The sequence below is a fragment of the Notolepis coatsorum genome (genome assembly GCF_963971535.1).
Source record: "Notolepis coatsorum genome assembly, chromosome: 16".
Classification (NCBI taxonomy): domain Eukaryota; kingdom Metazoa; phylum Chordata; class Actinopteri; order Aulopiformes; family Paralepididae; genus Notolepis; species Notolepis coatsorum.
In genome coordinates, this window is record NC_140180.1 from 106,841,034 (window position 1) to 106,859,045 (window position 18,012).

An 18,012-nucleotide genomic window follows, 5' to 3' on the forward strand; every position below is an offset into this window, starting at 1 on the left:
CAGCCGTATTTCTTCTGATATCTCACGACGGAGGCTGATACAGAAATCCGCCAGCACTTGCTTCTGTGCTTCAGCGATGCGTGCCTCAGATTCTGCGTGTACTTTCTTCTGTGCTTCAGCGATGCGTGTCTCAGAGTCTGCGTGTAGCTTGGTCATGACCAAGAGCACAGCTTCGCTTAACTCCCCGACAGCGGGAGACGGTACGGCCATGCTCGGCGGTGTCGGTGTCGTGCCTAACTCTTTCATGGCTCTGGTTTCCACCCCCGCCATCGTAGAAAGTCGAAAAAAGTTGATGAATGTATACTAAACACGACGACCTAGCAAACAGATAAAAAACAAATAAAAATAAAATAAAGACTAATGGGGAGAAACGTATATTCAGCACGGTAGAAGGGAGCTCATGTGAAAACACGTCTACTCCATGATCGCTCAGCTCCGCCACCAAGGTTAGGCATGGTTAAGGTTAAGGTTAAGGTTAGGCATTGTTTCGGAGTTGGTTAAGGTTAGAACGGTTAAGTTTAGGCGCTGTTAAGGAGCTGGTTAAGGTTAGAGTTTGTCAAAGAGAATGGCAATATAATTTCTATGGTTAAGGTTAGGCATGGTTAAGGTTAAGGTTAAGGTTAGGCATTGTTTCGGAGTTGGTTAAGGTTAGAACGGTTAAGTTTAGGCGTTGTTAAGGAGCTGGTTAAGGTTAGAGTTTGTCAAAGAGAATGGCAATAGACAGCCTATTTCCGCGCGACCTGGGCGCTGGGCGGCGGAAAATGAAAGGCGCATTACTGCATGCCACTACGGTAAATTTTTGCACTGCTTGCTTGGCATAAAGCTACACGCGGAGGGGACACGTGATGCAAGGCTTCTGTCCTCACTACAACCAACCAGTGGGAGGCATAGTCTAGCAACGATCAAGACAGGGGAGGGAAGAATTGGATACACGAAATTGGGATGAAAGAAAAATAGAAAAATGGGGAGAAAAAGTTAAAAAAAAAGTTTTTAGCCAGATACTCTGACTTTTGAGTATGATTTTGAGACGGTACCCATACTTTCACTTAAGTATAATTTCTCGGTACTTTGTACACCCCTGGTAGCTATCCATGTACACACACACACACACACACTTGTAATAACCACCAACAAAACAAAAGCATCTTAATCTCTTAATGAAGGCACATCTGGACACGACACTTTAAGAAAAAGAAACTGCAGGTTTATTGAGTCAGTAGATATATTGTACAGCAGATAGAACGGTACAGTGGATATATTTGGGCCTGGCTGAGGCAGCAGATATGGGCAGCAGGGTTTGCAGTGTCCATTTGACAAAACGACACGACGCATTGGTGGTTAAACATACACACTAAGATCTCTCCACTTTTCCTACGCGATCACTTGTGACAACAATACCTGTAGGTCCATGACCTCCATTTCACAATCATTCAAATAAAAGGAATCATGTATATTTAAAAAGGGGACACATTATGAAAATGGGTCTGTCTGTAGTCTTTGTATGGATTTGACTGACATGGGGACAGGGGAAATGCCATATGTACTCATCGTTTGGTCAGGGTTTGAAGTCTTTAGATACCTGCATTGTATGTTATTGTCGATCAACCAACACATAGTTTGAAAACTAAAATGGCAGCCGTTTGATTGACACCCTACTTGATTATGTACTTCCAATCTCGGGTTATAAAACCAAACAGCCCAAACAAGCCGTTTAGAAATATTTCCCTTTTGTGATGCCATGGGGGGAGGGGGGATTAACAAGCAATGACTTTCAGTTAGCGGTGCTTTTTGGAGCCAGGTAACACTGCTTACCTAATGTACAGCCCAGTTTGTAAAGGTTTTTCTTTCACTCTTGGGTGTGGGGGTCTCCAGGGAGGGAATTAAATTAATATAAAATGTGGTGCGCTGCTGCACTGACCAGAAACGGCTTGTTTAATACAAGGGAAGAAAGAGGTGCAGGAAAACGAATACGATTTAGACTTTAAACGTAACAAACACGTTCCACAGAAGTCGTATAAAATAGTTGAAAAGACACAGAATATGTTCTCTTTAAATGAAATGAATCATCACTGCTGAGGAGACCCACAGTACAGCTGGAGAAAAGCAGTCTCTCGCTCTTGGTCCATTTAGGCAAAATAAAAAACAAAAACAAGAATCAAACACTGCGCACAAATAAGGTCATTTCTATGAGAGAAAATAGCCGGTCTTATAGACGGGTTTCTTGTTTGTAAAACACAATGTGTTCGAGCCAATCAGCAACACCCGCTGGGTCATGTGACTGAGTTACCTGCGTTGAGCTGCGGTGCTAAAAAGGTATAATGGAGCTCTATGGAGAAGCCATGGCACTCCCCTGACTAAAAGTATAATGGAGCTCTATGGAGAAATCATGACACTCCCCTGACTAAAAGTATAATGGAGCTCTATGGAGAAATCATGACACTCCCCTGACTAATTATAATGGAGCTCTATGGAGAAACCATGACACTCCCCTGACAAAGTATAATGGAGCTCTATGGAGAAATCATGACACTCCCCTGACTAATTATAATGGAGCTCTATGGAGAAACCATGACACTCCCCTGACTAAAAGTATAATGGAGCTCTATGGAGAAACCATGGCTGGATGTCATTTAGCCAAATCAGCATGGCTGTGAGTGTGAGTCTTTCACCATAGCTAGCTTTGGCATGGATTGATTGTTTACATCGCTAGCATGGCTAACAAATGCAAATATATTGTAGTCTGCCCCGTTGTTCTGATCATGATTACATTCCTTTTTGCCTCCTTGATGCGCGCGCACACGGAGTCTGACGAGGACAAGAAACCCGTCTATATATAGCTAGTCGTCAAGCGGTTTGTGAGGGCAGGTGAAGCAGGCCTGTCCCGGTACGGTTACCGTGGTGATAAAGGAAGGTGCTGCTAGCGCATTGTGACAAACTCTTCGGAGGAAGTGGGGTGAATGGCGATCGTCTTGTCAAAGTCCGCTTTGGTGGCTCCCATCTTTATGGCCACGGCGAAGCCCTGCAGCATCTCATCGCAGCCCAGACCCTGCATGTGGAGGCCCACCACCTGGAGAGAGGGAGACATCCTGCATGAGGTAGCTGCTAGTAGGGCCGTCCCCGAAGCCTGTTTTTGGGCTTCGAACTTCGTCAGGGGACGTTCGAACGTTCGTTTTTAATAATAATTAAAAAAAAAATTATTAAATTTAATTTTCTTATATATAAATATCCTCAAACTAAATCCTCAATTTGAATAAAGTGATTCATCTGATTAAATGAGTCTTTTTTTATCAACTTTCTTTAATGAATATAACTCATCAGTTTTAATACTATAATATTAGTGTAGTCTAATCTTTATCTGCAACTGTGAAGAAAAACCCCATTGGTTTAAACAGAATGAATAGACACATAAAAAATTCAAATGTTGATTTAGAATTTGAACGCCAAAGTAGCGAACGAAGGTCCGAACGTTCGAACGTTTGGGCTCAGCCCTAGCTGCTAGGGACAGAGAAGACATCCAAACACTGCATGTAGTAGCTGCTAGGGACAGAGAAGACATCCAAACACTGCATGTAGCAGCTGCTAGGGACAGAGAAGACATCCAAACACTGCATGTAGTAGCTGCTAGGGACAGAGAAGACATCCAAATACTGCATGTAGCAGCTGCTAGGGACAGAGAAGACATCCAAACACTGCATGTAGCAGCTGCTAGGGACAGAGAAGACATCCAAACACTGCATGTAGTAGCTGCTAGGGACAGAGAAGACATCCAAACACTGCATGTAGTAGCTGCTAGGGACAGAGAAGACATCCAAACACTGCATGTAGCAGCTGCTAGGGACAGAGAAGACATCCAAACACTGCATGTAGTAGCTGCTAGGGACAGAGAAGACATCCAAACACTGCATGTAGCAGCTGCTAGGGACAGAGAAGACATCCAAACACTGCATGTAGTAGCTGCTAGGGACAGAGAAGACATCCAAACACTGCATGTAGTAGCTGCTAGGGACAGAGAAGACATCCAAACACTGCATGTAGCAGCTGCTAGGGACAGAGAAGACATCCAAACACTGCATGTAGTAGCTGCTAGGGACAGACAGAGAAGACATACTGCATGTAGTAGCTGCTAGGGACAGACAGAGAAGACATACTGCATGTAGCAGCTGCTAGGGACAGAGAAGACATCCAAACACTGCATGTAGTAGCTGCTAGGGACAGAGAAGACATCCAAACACTGCATGTAGCAGCTGCTAGGGACAGAGAAGACATCCAAACACTGCATGTAGTAGCTGCTAGGGACAGAGAAGACATCCAAACACTGCATGTAGTAGCTGCTAGGGACAGAGAAGACATCCAAACACTGCATGTAGCAGCTGCTAGGGACAGACAGAGAAGACTGTGGTCCGTATCCGCTTCCATTAAGTTGTGCTAAGCTAGGCTAGTTTACAGCCGGACAGCTTTTTACTGAATGCAGAGAGGAGACTGGTACATCTTCTTGTCTGACTCTGGGGAAGACTAAATGTTGGCACGTTCCTTTAACACTTCCAGTGCCACTGGTTAACATGGTAAAACATGGTTGAATACCAGCACCCACTTCAATGATAGCGTTGTGAACGCATAAACTATGTCTTAAATGATGGCTATGTGTCTAATCTGCCCGTCGCTTATCAATGACTTGTTTACAGTCAACATTGTCTAAACGGATTGTTTTTTTTAAATCGGTTCAATTCCGTTTTATAGCATTTTGAAAAGCCATCGTTTTCTTGAAAGTTTCAGGAAAATATAAAGATAAACGGCATTTACTGGAATATACAAAAAACAGTAATTTTTCTGCCTATTTATAAATCGTTTTCAAATAAACGCTAGATTATCTTTTTTTTTTATCTACTTTTTCTCCCATTTTCAATTTTTTTTTTTTATCCCAATTTCGTATTGTCCAATTCTACCCTCCCCTGTCTCGAACGCTGTTAGGCCATGCCTCCCACAGGCCGGCTGCAATGTGGACCAAGCCTTGCATCACTTGTCCCCTCCGGTACACGAGGAGGCAGCTGTCGCATCTTTTCACCTGCACAGCGCAATCTCTCAGCGGCGAGGGTCTGCGTGGGAGGGACACGCCGCCCCCGTCGCTTCCTGATTCTGCTGCGCAGGCGCACCAACCGACCTGTAGGAGTCGCTGTCCACAACGTCCGATCCCCACCCACCAGCTTTCCACCCCTAACACTGCCAATTGTGTTAGTATGAATGACCAGCCAAGCTGGTAGCAATGCCGAGAGCTGGGCTCGAACCCAGCATCTCCTGCATTAGTGGCGAGCGCCTTGCCCACTGCGCCACTTAGCCGCCCAATAAACGCTAGATTCATCCATAAAAAAAAAGTTTTTTTATTATTATTTTCTTTTTTTACTTTTTTTTTTACTTTTTTCTTTTCATGTCAACGTTCACACGCACAATATATGCTTACCTAGGATTTGACTTGATTCAACAACAAAGCAGTCGGAGCAATGACAAGCCGAAAACTGTCGAAATTGTAGTTATTTGAAGTTTGGATTTTTTTTTACGACTGAGGTAGGTACATTTAATTTCTTGAGACTAAAGTACCGAAAAAAGGTACCGTTGGGTACCGGTATCGATTCACAGGTACCGGTACCGGTTCAAATGTGAAAGGTACCCATCCCTAGCGCGCACACACACACACACACACACACACACACACACACACACACACACACAGGGCAAACGCTGATATCTCTGTGAAAACAGATCCGATTATCCTAAGACTGGTAAAATAGATTCCTTACCTCAGATCAGATGTTCTCCAAAAAGATTATTCCAATTCCTGATCGCCATTGCAAATATCGATCGTGTTTATTGATTCAGCGCTGGGTACTGTAAATATGTATTCCACATTGTTTTGCGGCGATCACTTCGATCTCTTCAGATGGCTTGTCGGAAAAGTTAAATGAGGAAACTGGACCCCCCCCCCCCCCCCCCCCCCATCAGTCTAATCCAATGGGGTGCAGTTACACAGGGAGAGACGATAGGGGGCGGTATTTTCCCAATGGAGCTCAGAGAGAGGTTGCTGCACTAGCGTGAGGCTCGATTGATGAAATATGAATTCAAATCGCTAATAAATAATAAATAAAAAAACAACAAACAAAGGCTATATAGCGTTGCTGGCATTCAACGGTCGGCATGAACTAACGACACAAAGCGTCCGTGGCACTCAAAGTGTTACCAGAAAACGGACGACTCGTACCTTCTCCTCTTTGCCGACACACACCAGCTTCATGAGGCACTGCGTCTTCCTGGTGGTGATGGCGTGGTACATGGGAGCGAAGGACGTGATGTACGTCGTCACGTTCTCCTTTCCTCTGCTCTTAACGGCCTCCTCTGTGAACACACGTGGGCAGAGACGTATACCCTTTTCATACTGGTAGTGACACAAGTCAAAGGTAGACATGTTCAGCACAGATACCGACGCATGATCCGATAAAGAGTACAGATACGATCCGTCACCTTCAATGAACAGTATTCAAACCTTTATTTATTCTCGAAAAGGACAATTGAGGTCACCCTCATTTTCAATGTCGTCGAGACTTAGACATTTCAATGCATACATTTCTTAGAATATAATAAGAAATATTAAGAAATATCTATATAGCACTTTTCACACATGGGCCGCAGAGTGCCCCACAGCAATTAGTATAAAATTAACATATTGACAGAATAAAAAAACAATGCATAAATTACAGAAATAAGAATGGGTATAAAAGACAATAAAAGTAGTGCAACGTAAAGGTGCAGACATAAGAATAGGCATAAAATAAGTACAATAAGTACAGTGTTGCTCGAAGGCATGTGAATCCCCCCGAAACAGCCAGTCCCCCAAACACCCCACACATCAATCCCCACCACATCCCCATCAAAGACCCCCCCCCCCCCATATAAAGCATGTCATGACCGAAGGAAAACACAAACAGCCCGCGTGCCACTGACATGCACAGTGACGGGAAAGCCCCCCCCCCCCCGCAGGCTGCTAGATATAATACATTTCTCTCCATTTCATCCGAGTTTTTTTTTTAAAGCTAACTTTAGCATTTTGAAAAGAAAAGACAAAAAAAGGTTTTTGTACCTCATTGTCTGCATTTTTCTTACTCCATTGTACTTAGGTTGTACTTTAGTTTGTATATTGTTGGGACTTTATTCCTCTTTTACTTGTTTTTACTGTATGAAGCACATTCTCAGGAGGCTAGGGCTGTCCCCGACTAAGGATTTGGATAGTCGACTATGATTGGCCAAAATTTGCAGTTAAAAAAAAAAAAAAAAAAAGTATACCGCAATATATATATATTTAAAAAAAATTATCATTCCATTTGGGCTGTGGGGGGTGCTTAACCCTTTTCTCGCCAAGAACGTGTTACCACGTCATTGCTCGCCATGCGTAATCTGCCAATGGCGCCATAAGGCGTCTTTGAGATCAATATTTCGAAAATCTGTCATGGCAATCATATTTCACCCACGGAGACGTGAGACTTGCTGTTGATCTCCTCTCAACTCTCCAACGGTTCAAGACCGCCATCTGGTGGACGATCGGCGAATCGCCAAAACCGGAAATGACGCGGCAGGAAGTGGTGCTCAACCATATTTCATCCGGCCACTCGCTATCGCTCCCGGGACTTGAGCTTGATACACTGGATAGCGATCCGTTGCCAATAACTCGATAAACAACATGATTTGGACGTATATAGTATTATACAACCTGGAAATGGATCGCATATATCAACATCCCATAATCGCAATCTTTCTGCTCCACGCTGATCACCCAACGGTCAGAGGAAGCTGTGGTGAGTTTCAGCGTGTTTGATTATTATGATCCATATAAACTGCTCCGATCAACATATCAGCCATACTACATGAATCATTTAACGTCGGCCACGGACTTATAAACCCCCCCCCCCCCCCCCCCCCTCCGGTCACCAGCAGATGATGAGGCATGACGTTTAGGACCTTGTACAATTGAAATTTTTTATCTGACGTCAATCGGTATCAAACTACATTTGATGATCTAATATATGTATTTATGGCTATAACTCGCGGTCTGCAGAATGCTGCAGAAAACGATAAAAACATATTTATACTTTAGACCGTATTTTAGTATGAATATGTGAATGAAAAAGTAGAATGTTGCTACATCCTAAACGATAGATACTTGACGTTGAATGGGCCATAGTAATGTCAATTTAGCAATACAATTTAAAAAGTTATAGCCCTGCAAAGAAGGGGAACATCTTCATAGACTTATAGTGGTGGCAGAGAGTGGATTAAGATCAGAATAATCTGTGGCAGATAAAGGGTTAATGTCTGAAGGAGTCGACTGAAGGCTTCTTGTCCTCTGCAAAAGCATGCAATTGGTCCACTGATGGATACATCTTGATATTTGTCTAGTCTAGTGTGTTCATTAGATGGGTGAAATCCTCTTTCAGTGCCTCTGTGCCTGTTTTCGTAGGCAGTTAGCCTCTGGTATGCGTGCCATTAGCGTTAGCCATGCTTCTAGGCCTCTTTTCTTTTGGAAAGAATGATAAAAAATATTTATTATTATTATTATCTTTTTTTTTTTCCCTCGACTAAGAGGTTGGCAGTCGACTACGGCTCCTTTCGACCGATTAGTCGACCAATCGACTAATAGGGGTCAGCCCTACAGGAGGCTCATACAGAACCAAGCATTTCACTGTAATGTACCTGTACTTTATAATATTGGTTGGTTAATATTGTTTGCCGGCGCGCCGCGCACTCACCTTCCGTGAGGCCCACCGTGCCGATGGGTGGGTGGGAGAACACCACCGTGGGGATGTTGGAGTAGTCCACCTTGGACTCCGCCTTGCCCTCCAGCAGCCGGTGGGCCAGCTTCCTGCCCGCAGCTATGGCAACTGTCCGGAGCAGAAGCACGAGGAGGTAGATGACAACACTCAGAAAAAATAAATAAAACACACATCCTCCGTTCCTTGGTGCTGAGCCAAACTGTAAAAACAGTAGTACATGAAACAAAGCGGGGCTCGCAACTCACGTTTGATGCTCCAAGGTGTTTTAATTCTGACAAATAATAGGAGCAGATACAAGATACAAGACTTGAAAAAGACCGGAAGGGTCGAAACATTGTATTTAAATGTTTTACCTTGCTTAGTGTGCACATTGTAAGAGCCAGTGGAGAAACATTCCTGTTATACTGTTCACGAAATGAACCCACACAAATGACAACAGAAACAAAGGATAGGTCTCTTAAACATCATGCGAATGCGGGCCGTCACACACGCTTGCACACGTCGGGGCACTTTGTATGCATACATCTTGTATGTCATAAATGTCTGGATGTAACAGTACTGGCATGTCGTGTATGTCATAAATGTCATGATTAATTGAAAATGGGGGACCCTGATGTAAACAAGATGAAAGTCTTTCTCTGGTCTGCATCCCCTTAACTCATTCAGCGCCAGCGTGTATCCCCATCCCTGCTGTCAATGGGCCACGCTTGAAAAGATAGGCATTTTCACGGTGCGTCACGATGTTTGCAGAGCTATAGTTCCGGTAGCGTCAACATACCGGGTGTGAGCTGGGCTTTGCCACAGACGTCTCCCACGGCGTAGATCCCTTCACGGCTCGTGTTCTGGAACTCATCCACCACGATGTTGCCTCTCTCGTCCATGTCGATACCCTGCCAGACAGAACAAGGACTATATATTATATATAAGGCTGTCAAAGTTATCGCTTTATTAACGAGTTAACGCAAAATTATTTTAACAGCACTATTTTTATTGACACAAGATTAACGGGCTGTGTTTAACACATTCTGTGACACGCAGTTTGCCCATCTTATACCACTCTCTGCCAGTGCTGTAAGCCTATGGAGTCGCTCACCTTCTTTGCAGGGCTATAACTTTTTAAATATTATAGCTATATCGACATTACTATGGCCCATTCAACATCGGGTATCCATCGTTCCGGATGTGGGAACGTTATATTTTTCCATTCATACATTGTCGTGTTAATACCGTCGTGAATATAAGTATGTTTTTGGAGTGTAGAGCAGTAATTCCTAGAACGTGAGTTATAGGCCCAGAGGCATATTATACATAATCGATGTTCCTATACACGCTATATAAAAAAATTCAAATGCATATGCTCGGTATACATTATGCTCCATCATGCGTGAAGGAAAGGGGGGGGGGGGTCGTTTATGATTCCTTGATTGTCAGTAACGGCTTTCCTTAGTACGACATCATACATTGATCGGATGGATTGCAATGAAATAAATGGACAATCGAACTGGAATTGACGTTAGATTCCTCTTACCTGTGGCCGATGAGTCTGGAGAAAAAAAATTCCAATTATTTGATTTCGATCTGCTAGATCCAGTTTCCGTTTGTATGACGCAATAAACGCCGAAAGCAAATTGATTCTTGTGTCTCGAAAGCGATCAAATGCACTTGAGTGTTTGTCTTGATCAACATAACATGATAGCTCTGCCGGAGGATTTTCCCCGATGCACAGAGCGCCACATCCGGTTTAGAGTGGAGTGCAACTCGCCCGAAATCCACCAGGCGGCGGTATTGAGGCGTTGAAATATCAGACAGGGTCCAGCTGGCTCCCGGAGCCTTCCTGGATGAATTATGAATGCCAATAGCGAATAAAGGAAATAACTATCATAAAAACGAGTAAACTCGTTGTTGGCGTTATTAGATTGGCGGGCAATAACGAGTGAACTCGTCTTTGGCGCAGGATGTGTAATAAAAAAAAATATTTACCTTTATTTACCCAGGGTAGGTTCGATACTCATTGATACTATGTTTGTTTCTGACTCAAAGTGTGTGAGAGAGAGAGAGATTTGTGAGAAGATTGGATCAGTTGTACTTTTTTTTTGAATACTTGAAACCCTTTTTTTGTGGAATATTTGCCAGCCTCACCCAGACTCTACCTCCAGCGGCCCCCAGGTAAATTGAGTTTGAGACCCCTGATCTAAACCCTATTCCCTACCTTTAGAGAGATCTGTACCATCTAAACCAGGGGTCTCAAACTCAATTTACCTGGGGGCCGCTGGAGGTAGAGTCTGGGTGAGGCTGGGCCGCATCAAATATTCCACAAAAAAAGGGTTTCAAGTATTCAAAAAAAAAGTACAACTGATCCAATCTTCTCACAAACTTACTAAAACCTCACAAACACCAGCAACTGAGCATTCTCAGTGGTGTCAGTGGACTTATCCACAGCTATGGAAATGCACTGTGCATTTCTTTTTTAAATTCTATCACAAAGCTGTTTAATCAAATCATCAGCCAGTATTTCAGTTATTCTGGTTGCTGTGCCATCTGAGGAGGATTTGCTTTTGTTTGCCTTCAAACATGGTCTCCATCACTTCAGTCATACATTATTTTATTATGTATGCATCAGAGAATGGCTTCTTGTGTTTAGCCAACACTCATGCCACTGAGTGAGGACTTGGTTGCTTTTTCTCGTTGTGACATAGCTTTAACAATAATTCTGCTTGCAGCTTGATATGATGATTTCATTCAATTTATTTTTGTGGTTCTTAGCACTGAATTTTGAGGAAAGGCTGCATCAAAATAATAACTGTGTTTTGTTTCGTAGTGGCGTTTCAAATTGCCACTCTTCACAAGAGCTACAGTTTCTTGGCATATTAGGCACATTGGTTTGGTGCTGGGAGGATGCATGCATATTTTTCAGTCCATTCAGCATGAGCATGCCATATTTTTCTACTAACTGCCTGCTGGCGAAACTAGGCTACTAGCTACATTTATCTCACGGAGATACTGTAAAACTGGGAACGAGGTTACTAGCTACAGTACCTGCAGATTAGTCAACTCTCGCTCTGACTCGGACCCGCTGAAAGAGACAACACTCATTCCGTAAAAACCCGCCCTACTCTGCTCTGATTCGCAGACTGTGGGTGGGGGGGGAGAAATGCTGACGGGACGCTGAATGTGATTGGACCAGAGTAGACGGACACAGACAGGCAGAGCACTGCTTGCAGAGGAGACAGTGGAGAATTTCGAGTGCCTGCCATATGCACTGGATATATTTTCCTTCCACTTGGTATCACTCTGGAATCACGTTTCAACCAAGTCACTAACGTAACGTTGCTGTCATGAGCCTGCGCTATGGTAGCCTACAGGTGATCAAATAAATAAAACATCCAACTCGCACAACTCGGCAACAAGTTGCGCGCGGGCCGCACTAACACTAAACTTTGATGTCAAGTAGGGGGCCGCAAAATATCATCCAGCGGGCCGCGAGTTTGAGACCCCTGATCTAAACCCTATTCCCTGCCCTTAGAGAGATCCGTACCATCTAAACCCTATTCCCTGCCCTTAGAGAGATCCGTACCATCTAAACCCTATTCCCTGCCCTTAGAGAGATCCGTACCATCTAAACCCTATTCCCTGCCCTTAGAGAGATCCGTACCATCTAAACCCTATTCCCTGCCCTTAGAGAGATCCGTACCATCTAAACCCTATTCCCTGCCCTTAGAGAGATCCGTACCATCTAAACCCAATTCCCTGCCCTTAGAGAGATCCGTACCATCTAAACCCTATTCCCTGCCCTTAGAGAGATCCGTACCATCTAAACCCTATTCCCTGCCCTTAGAGAGATCCGTACCATCTAAACCCTATTCCCTGCCCTTAGAGAGATCCTTACCATCTGGCTGAGGTTGAGTCCCATTGTGTTGGGTTCTCTCCCGATGGCCCAGAGCAGACAGTCCACCTCCTGGATGGTGCTGATCTTCTCTTCATCGCCCTTCTTCTCCGGGTCCTTGGTGGCGATCGTGATCTCCAGACCCTTGTCTGTTTTTCTGACCGACTTCACTTGGCTATTCTGACACAAATCTATGCCAGAGTTTTGTAATTCTTTAGTGCAATTTGAACTTATCATGGTGTCAAAGTTCCTCAATACCTACAGAGGGGAGAAGAAAATATAGAGGAGGATAAGACCAGTGACCCTGTCTTTCTACATACTAATACACTAGGATTAGACCAGTGACCTTTTTTCTACGTACTAATACACTAGGATTAGACCAGTGACCTTGTCTATCTATGGCTTCTATGTACTAATACACAAGGATAACACCAGTGACCTTGTCTATCTATGACTTCTATGTACTAATACATAGGGGTGGGACGATACATCGATCTATTATCAATGATCCAATAGGATCGATGCAACGTAAAAAGATTGATTCATATTACGATACTCTTATTTTGAAAATCCGCTCAGCTCACCAGTACAGCAGTAGCATCTGAAACGCGGACATTGCAAGTTGCAACAGAGCAAGGCTAGTGTGCCTATTTTGCGACCCAAAACAAGTCCCCGCTGTTTTATTCCGCAACGGGTCAAATGCATCTAACATGCTTTGCAATCCTCGCCATTCCTTTATGCCCACGTCGCGTTAAAGACCGAAATTAAGGTTACGTTAGCGTAAGCTAACAACAAGCTAACCCTGATCAGAGCCATAGACAGAGAACAGCAGAGTGGGGACTGCAAGGGGGGGGGGGCAGGCATTCTCCCTTTCTGTGTGTGCGTGTGCGTTTGGAAAGATCAGATGAAGTCAGACGAGTATATTATATTTATAGTAAATGTACTGAGGATGGACAGATAATGTTGATATTTAAACATAAAAAATACAATACATAAATGTATTCATGATCATCATGCAACATAAAACAATGGCAGGAACGGTTTGGGAGAGGAAGGGGTTTTAGGTTGCGTGTTCCAAAAAGATTTACTTAAAATTTAAAGCTCAATATATCAAAACGCGGCACTTTACAGTGAACAGGAGGTCTAATTGTATTAAAAACAATAGATTGTTTTTCATTTAAATGTCTGGAAGAGCTAAAAAAATTTAATGTCAAATGATATTGCCGTTGCCTTTTTTTAGTTGATCTAAATGTTACCGATTGTGTTAAATGGGCATATAATATCATCTCAGGCACCTGAATCGAATCGTATCGTATCGTATTGTATCGTGGCAGACGGTGATATCGGCAAATATCGTATCGTTGTCCAAAGAATCGATATCGTATCGTGATGAAACTACTCAACTAGTGATTCCCACCCCTACTAATACACTAGGATAACACCAGTGACCTTGTCTATCTATGTACTAATACACTAGGATAACACCAGTGACCTTGTCTATCTATGTACTAATACACTAGGATAACAGCAGTGACCATGTCTATCTATGTACTAATACACTAGGATAACAGCAGTGACCATGTCTATCTATGTACTAATACACTAGGATAACAGCAGTGACCATGTCTATCTATGTACTAATACACTAGGATAACAGCAGTGACCTTGTCTATCTATGTACTAATACACTAGGATAACAGCAGTGACCTTGTCTATCTATGTACTAATACACCCATAGAGCCCACTGAGTCTCAGCACATAGAAACATGTAATTCATTATACTTTTCTGTGATTAACAAATGACTGAACAGACATTATAGGATATCAACATTGGTTGACAAAACAATTTTTTTTAAGAGTTATTGGATGTGCGAGAGATTATGTGCAAAATAAATCAGCATTCTTTCTTTTTTGGTGAAGGGTCTTAGTTACACACATGCACATCTGAAAGATGGCCAGTACAACCATGGCCTTTTACTGTTGGCCACAGAGCAGCTCCTCTGGAACCCTTTCACTGCCACACTACAGAAGGTTAACCCTTTCACTACCACACTACAGACGGTTAACTGTCTGTAGTGCGGTAGTGAAAGGGTAACCTTCTGTAGTGTGGTAGTGAAAGGTTAACCTTCTGTAGTGTGGTAGTGAAAGGTTAACCTTCTGTAGTGTGGTAGTGAAAGGGTTAAGTGATTTGCGTAATATCTAACCATAGCTAGCAAACTACAGTGTGACTGTTTCACTGATGTTTATGGGCAAAGATCTAGCAATAGGTAATTCATTTGATATGTTGTTCTTCAAGATATCGGAAGCGCCTTTCACACCTATCCCAACCCCCTCCGAAGTTCCCAGTAGGTTCTCAATGAAAGAGGGAGAGTCAGATATTTGAGATACTAGTTTGTTTGCTTTTGCAAAAACTATGATGGAGGCTAATCTGATATATTTCAGTATCTACAGTCGTGAATCTGCTTCCTTTTATTTGTGCTAAGCTAGGCTAACTTGCACCCGGATAGCTTTCTACTGAACACACAGAGAGGACATTGGTATCTATCTTCTTGTCTGACTCTAGAGAAGACGGTAAGCACATTTCACATCATGTTGGCATGTTCCTTTAAGTTTATCAATGCCCCCGGATCCCTCCTAACTGACTACTCTTTCTATTTAGTTATTTCATGACTCACAAATTGTGCTGATGCGGTAAACCCCGCCGATCTGTTCCTTCAGGCGTTAAGAATGTTAAGAATTACTTGCAACTCTCTTATTTAGTTAACCCAGGCGTGATCATCCCACAGTTCTTCTGATTGGTACTTACCCCCGTCTGTCGAAGGATGATTGATGTTTTGGAGCCCAGCGTTGATAGGATGCCAGCCATCTCCACCGCAATATATCCCGCCCCCACAACGACACTGCGCCTATTGGGGGGGAAATTAAAGTTACGGGTCCAACTAGAGTGTAAAGAAAACCTGGTGATCTGTTGTGATGTTGTCAACAAAATGTTAACCGTAATAGTAGCCTTCAAAAGAACACGTCAACATTATGGGAAATGTGCTTACCATCTTCTCTAGAGTCAGACAAGAAGATACCAATTTCCTCTCTGTGTGTTCAGTTGAAAGCTATCCAGCTGCAAGCTAGCCTAGCTTAGCACAAATTAATGGAAGTGGATACGGACTAGCGGGCTTAGCTGTTGGACAAAAACACCTCTCCTGGAGTTTTAAGCTAGGCTAGTGGTCTGTATCCACTTCCATTAATTTGTGCTAAGCTAGGCTAGCTTGCAGCCGGAGAGGAAATTGGTAATTATCTTCTTGTCCGACTCTGGAGAAGACGGTAAGCGCATTTCCCCATAATGTGTGTTTCTTTAACTGAATGTAGGTTTGACAAGAGCGGGTATAGAGGAAACTTCAGGAAATAATACTTTTTAAATGACCGATGAAGGGAAATGGAACGTGATGGTGAACAAGTGTTGTACATTTATTAGCCACAAAGTCGTACTAGTGTGAGTGTCTTTAAAATATGATATTGTCCTACTGTGGTGCGATATCATGTTAACTACACACATAAGCACTCACCCTAGGTTATGGCACAAGGTATAATTACGAGGTATCATCTGGTACAGGGCCAGGTGATAAACCAAGAATTACTTACCAACCTAAAATGTTACCATAATCTGTATGTTTTGCATTCCTCCAGTGCAAAGCCCGATTCAATTTGGGGCGTTTGTGTCTTGGTGTTTAAAACGTGTATTATCCTCTCATTTATTTATTTATTATTCTTTTTTTATTTCAGGGACAACATAAAAAAAAAACATTAGTCTCCGAAGAGAAAAGACACATTGCACTAGATTATAGCTTTTGCTATTTTACATCTCATGTCCCTTGTCAAGGTAAATAAATACTGTATGATACCTGATATGGATCTCAGGTCATACAGTACATACCTCGCAGCCCTAATCACCCAGTGTATCAACAACTGAAAAACAATGAAACAATGAAATGGCTTGTTCTTACTTTGGAAGACTTCCCAGCTCAAAGAAGCCATCGCTGGTGATGCCCAGGCTCGCCCCTGTAACCAGAGAGCAGGACGTTACAGAGGAGCACCACAACAACACTGAAACAGACCAGTCCACCTGGGCCTGCGGTAAACAGCTCAGTATATAACACAACGTCACTAAAGGATAATAAAGGGGACATGCTCTGGGAAATGGGTTTTGCAGCGTGACATGTGATTTAGCTGCAGCGGGAAAATGACGGATAAACACTCAAATCAAATCAAATCAAATTTATTTATAAGGCCCGACAACACACGTTAATGTTCCCATGGGCCGTACATGTCTTCTTTAAACAAGTCAAGAAGAAAACATAACAATAAGTCAAGAACAGAACAAGAACACCATAAGGTCCAACAAATTTAAAATAAATGCAAATAAATGAAAGAATGCAAGCACTCACAGACATACCCCACGCGAAGGTAAGGAAAAACTCACTAAAACCTAACAATAGGGAAAAATGCTCCACAGGCAGTGTGGAGGAGAGAAACCTTAGAAGGGCCATTCAAGGGGGGATCTCCCTTCTTAGATGTCGGTGATAGTAGTGTTGCTGACTCCTCGCTGTTCGGCCTTGAAGGTTTGAATGACTGCCCCAGGGGGATATAAGCCATCGTGTGGGGTAGTGAGGGACAGTGAGGGGTGGTGAGGGGTAGGGTTGGGCACCGAGAACCGGTTCTAATAGGAACCGGTTCCTAACTTCCGTTTAGAACAGGAATCGAAATGGAGAATCGGAACCGGAACCGGAATCGTTCAAATCCAAACGATGCCCAACCCTAGTGAGGGGGGTAGTGAGGGGTGGTGAGATCTCCAGATTTGGAGGGGACACAATACATCTGATCTGAGGTCAGTTTTGCCATTTCAGCCTGGACAAAGTCACATAATCTAATCTAATGTTAAACAGTACATTCCTTTGACAAATCATGCCTGTAGTGACTGATCACACAAGTCAGTACTTAATAACTGTAGCTTCCTCTTCTCCATACAAATTAACTTCCTCGTGAATAAAGAAGTACATCACAATCTAACCAAAAGGGAGCGGCGAAAGGTTCACCCTCATGGAGTTACAAGACAGAAGACTCTGGACGTATAAGAACAGCCTGGAGCCAACAGGTGACTGTCGTCAGGAGCTTGCAAACTGAGTTCCTGAAAAGCTAAACTTTTCAGGAATTAGGAAGAACAGGTTTTGTGGGAGTCATGAGTCATGTAACTGACTCACAGAGAACCAGGTTTCATTCCAATTCACGCCACCTAATCATCCCTTCCCCTTAATTGGCTGATAT

At 43.2% G+C, this 18,012-nt stretch overlaps 1 protein-coding gene across 1 annotated transcript in view; it reads right to left on the bottom strand.

The window, feature by feature from the left end:
• Window positions 1-1,182: 1,182 nt before the first annotated feature.
• gsr (glutathione reductase) overlaps window positions 1,183-18,012 on the bottom strand; it is a 28,626-nt gene continuing 11,796 nt past the window's right edge. The window contains exons 7-13 of the mRNA XM_084332541.1: window positions 16,695-16,749; window positions 15,503-15,602; window positions 12,700-12,954; window positions 9,592-9,703; window positions 8,790-8,921; window positions 6,251-6,384; window positions 1,183-3,067 (exon numbers count right to left, since the gene is read on the bottom strand). Coding sequence (XP_084188667.1) covers window positions 2,918-3,067; window positions 6,251-6,384; window positions 8,790-8,921; window positions 9,592-9,703; window positions 12,700-12,954; window positions 15,503-15,602; window positions 16,695-16,749 — 938 coding nt within the window. The 3' untranslated portion in view covers window positions 1,183-2,917. The remainder of the gene's footprint in view (window positions 3,068-6,250; window positions 6,385-8,789; window positions 8,922-9,591; window positions 9,704-12,699; window positions 12,955-15,502; window positions 15,603-16,694; window positions 16,750-18,012) is intronic.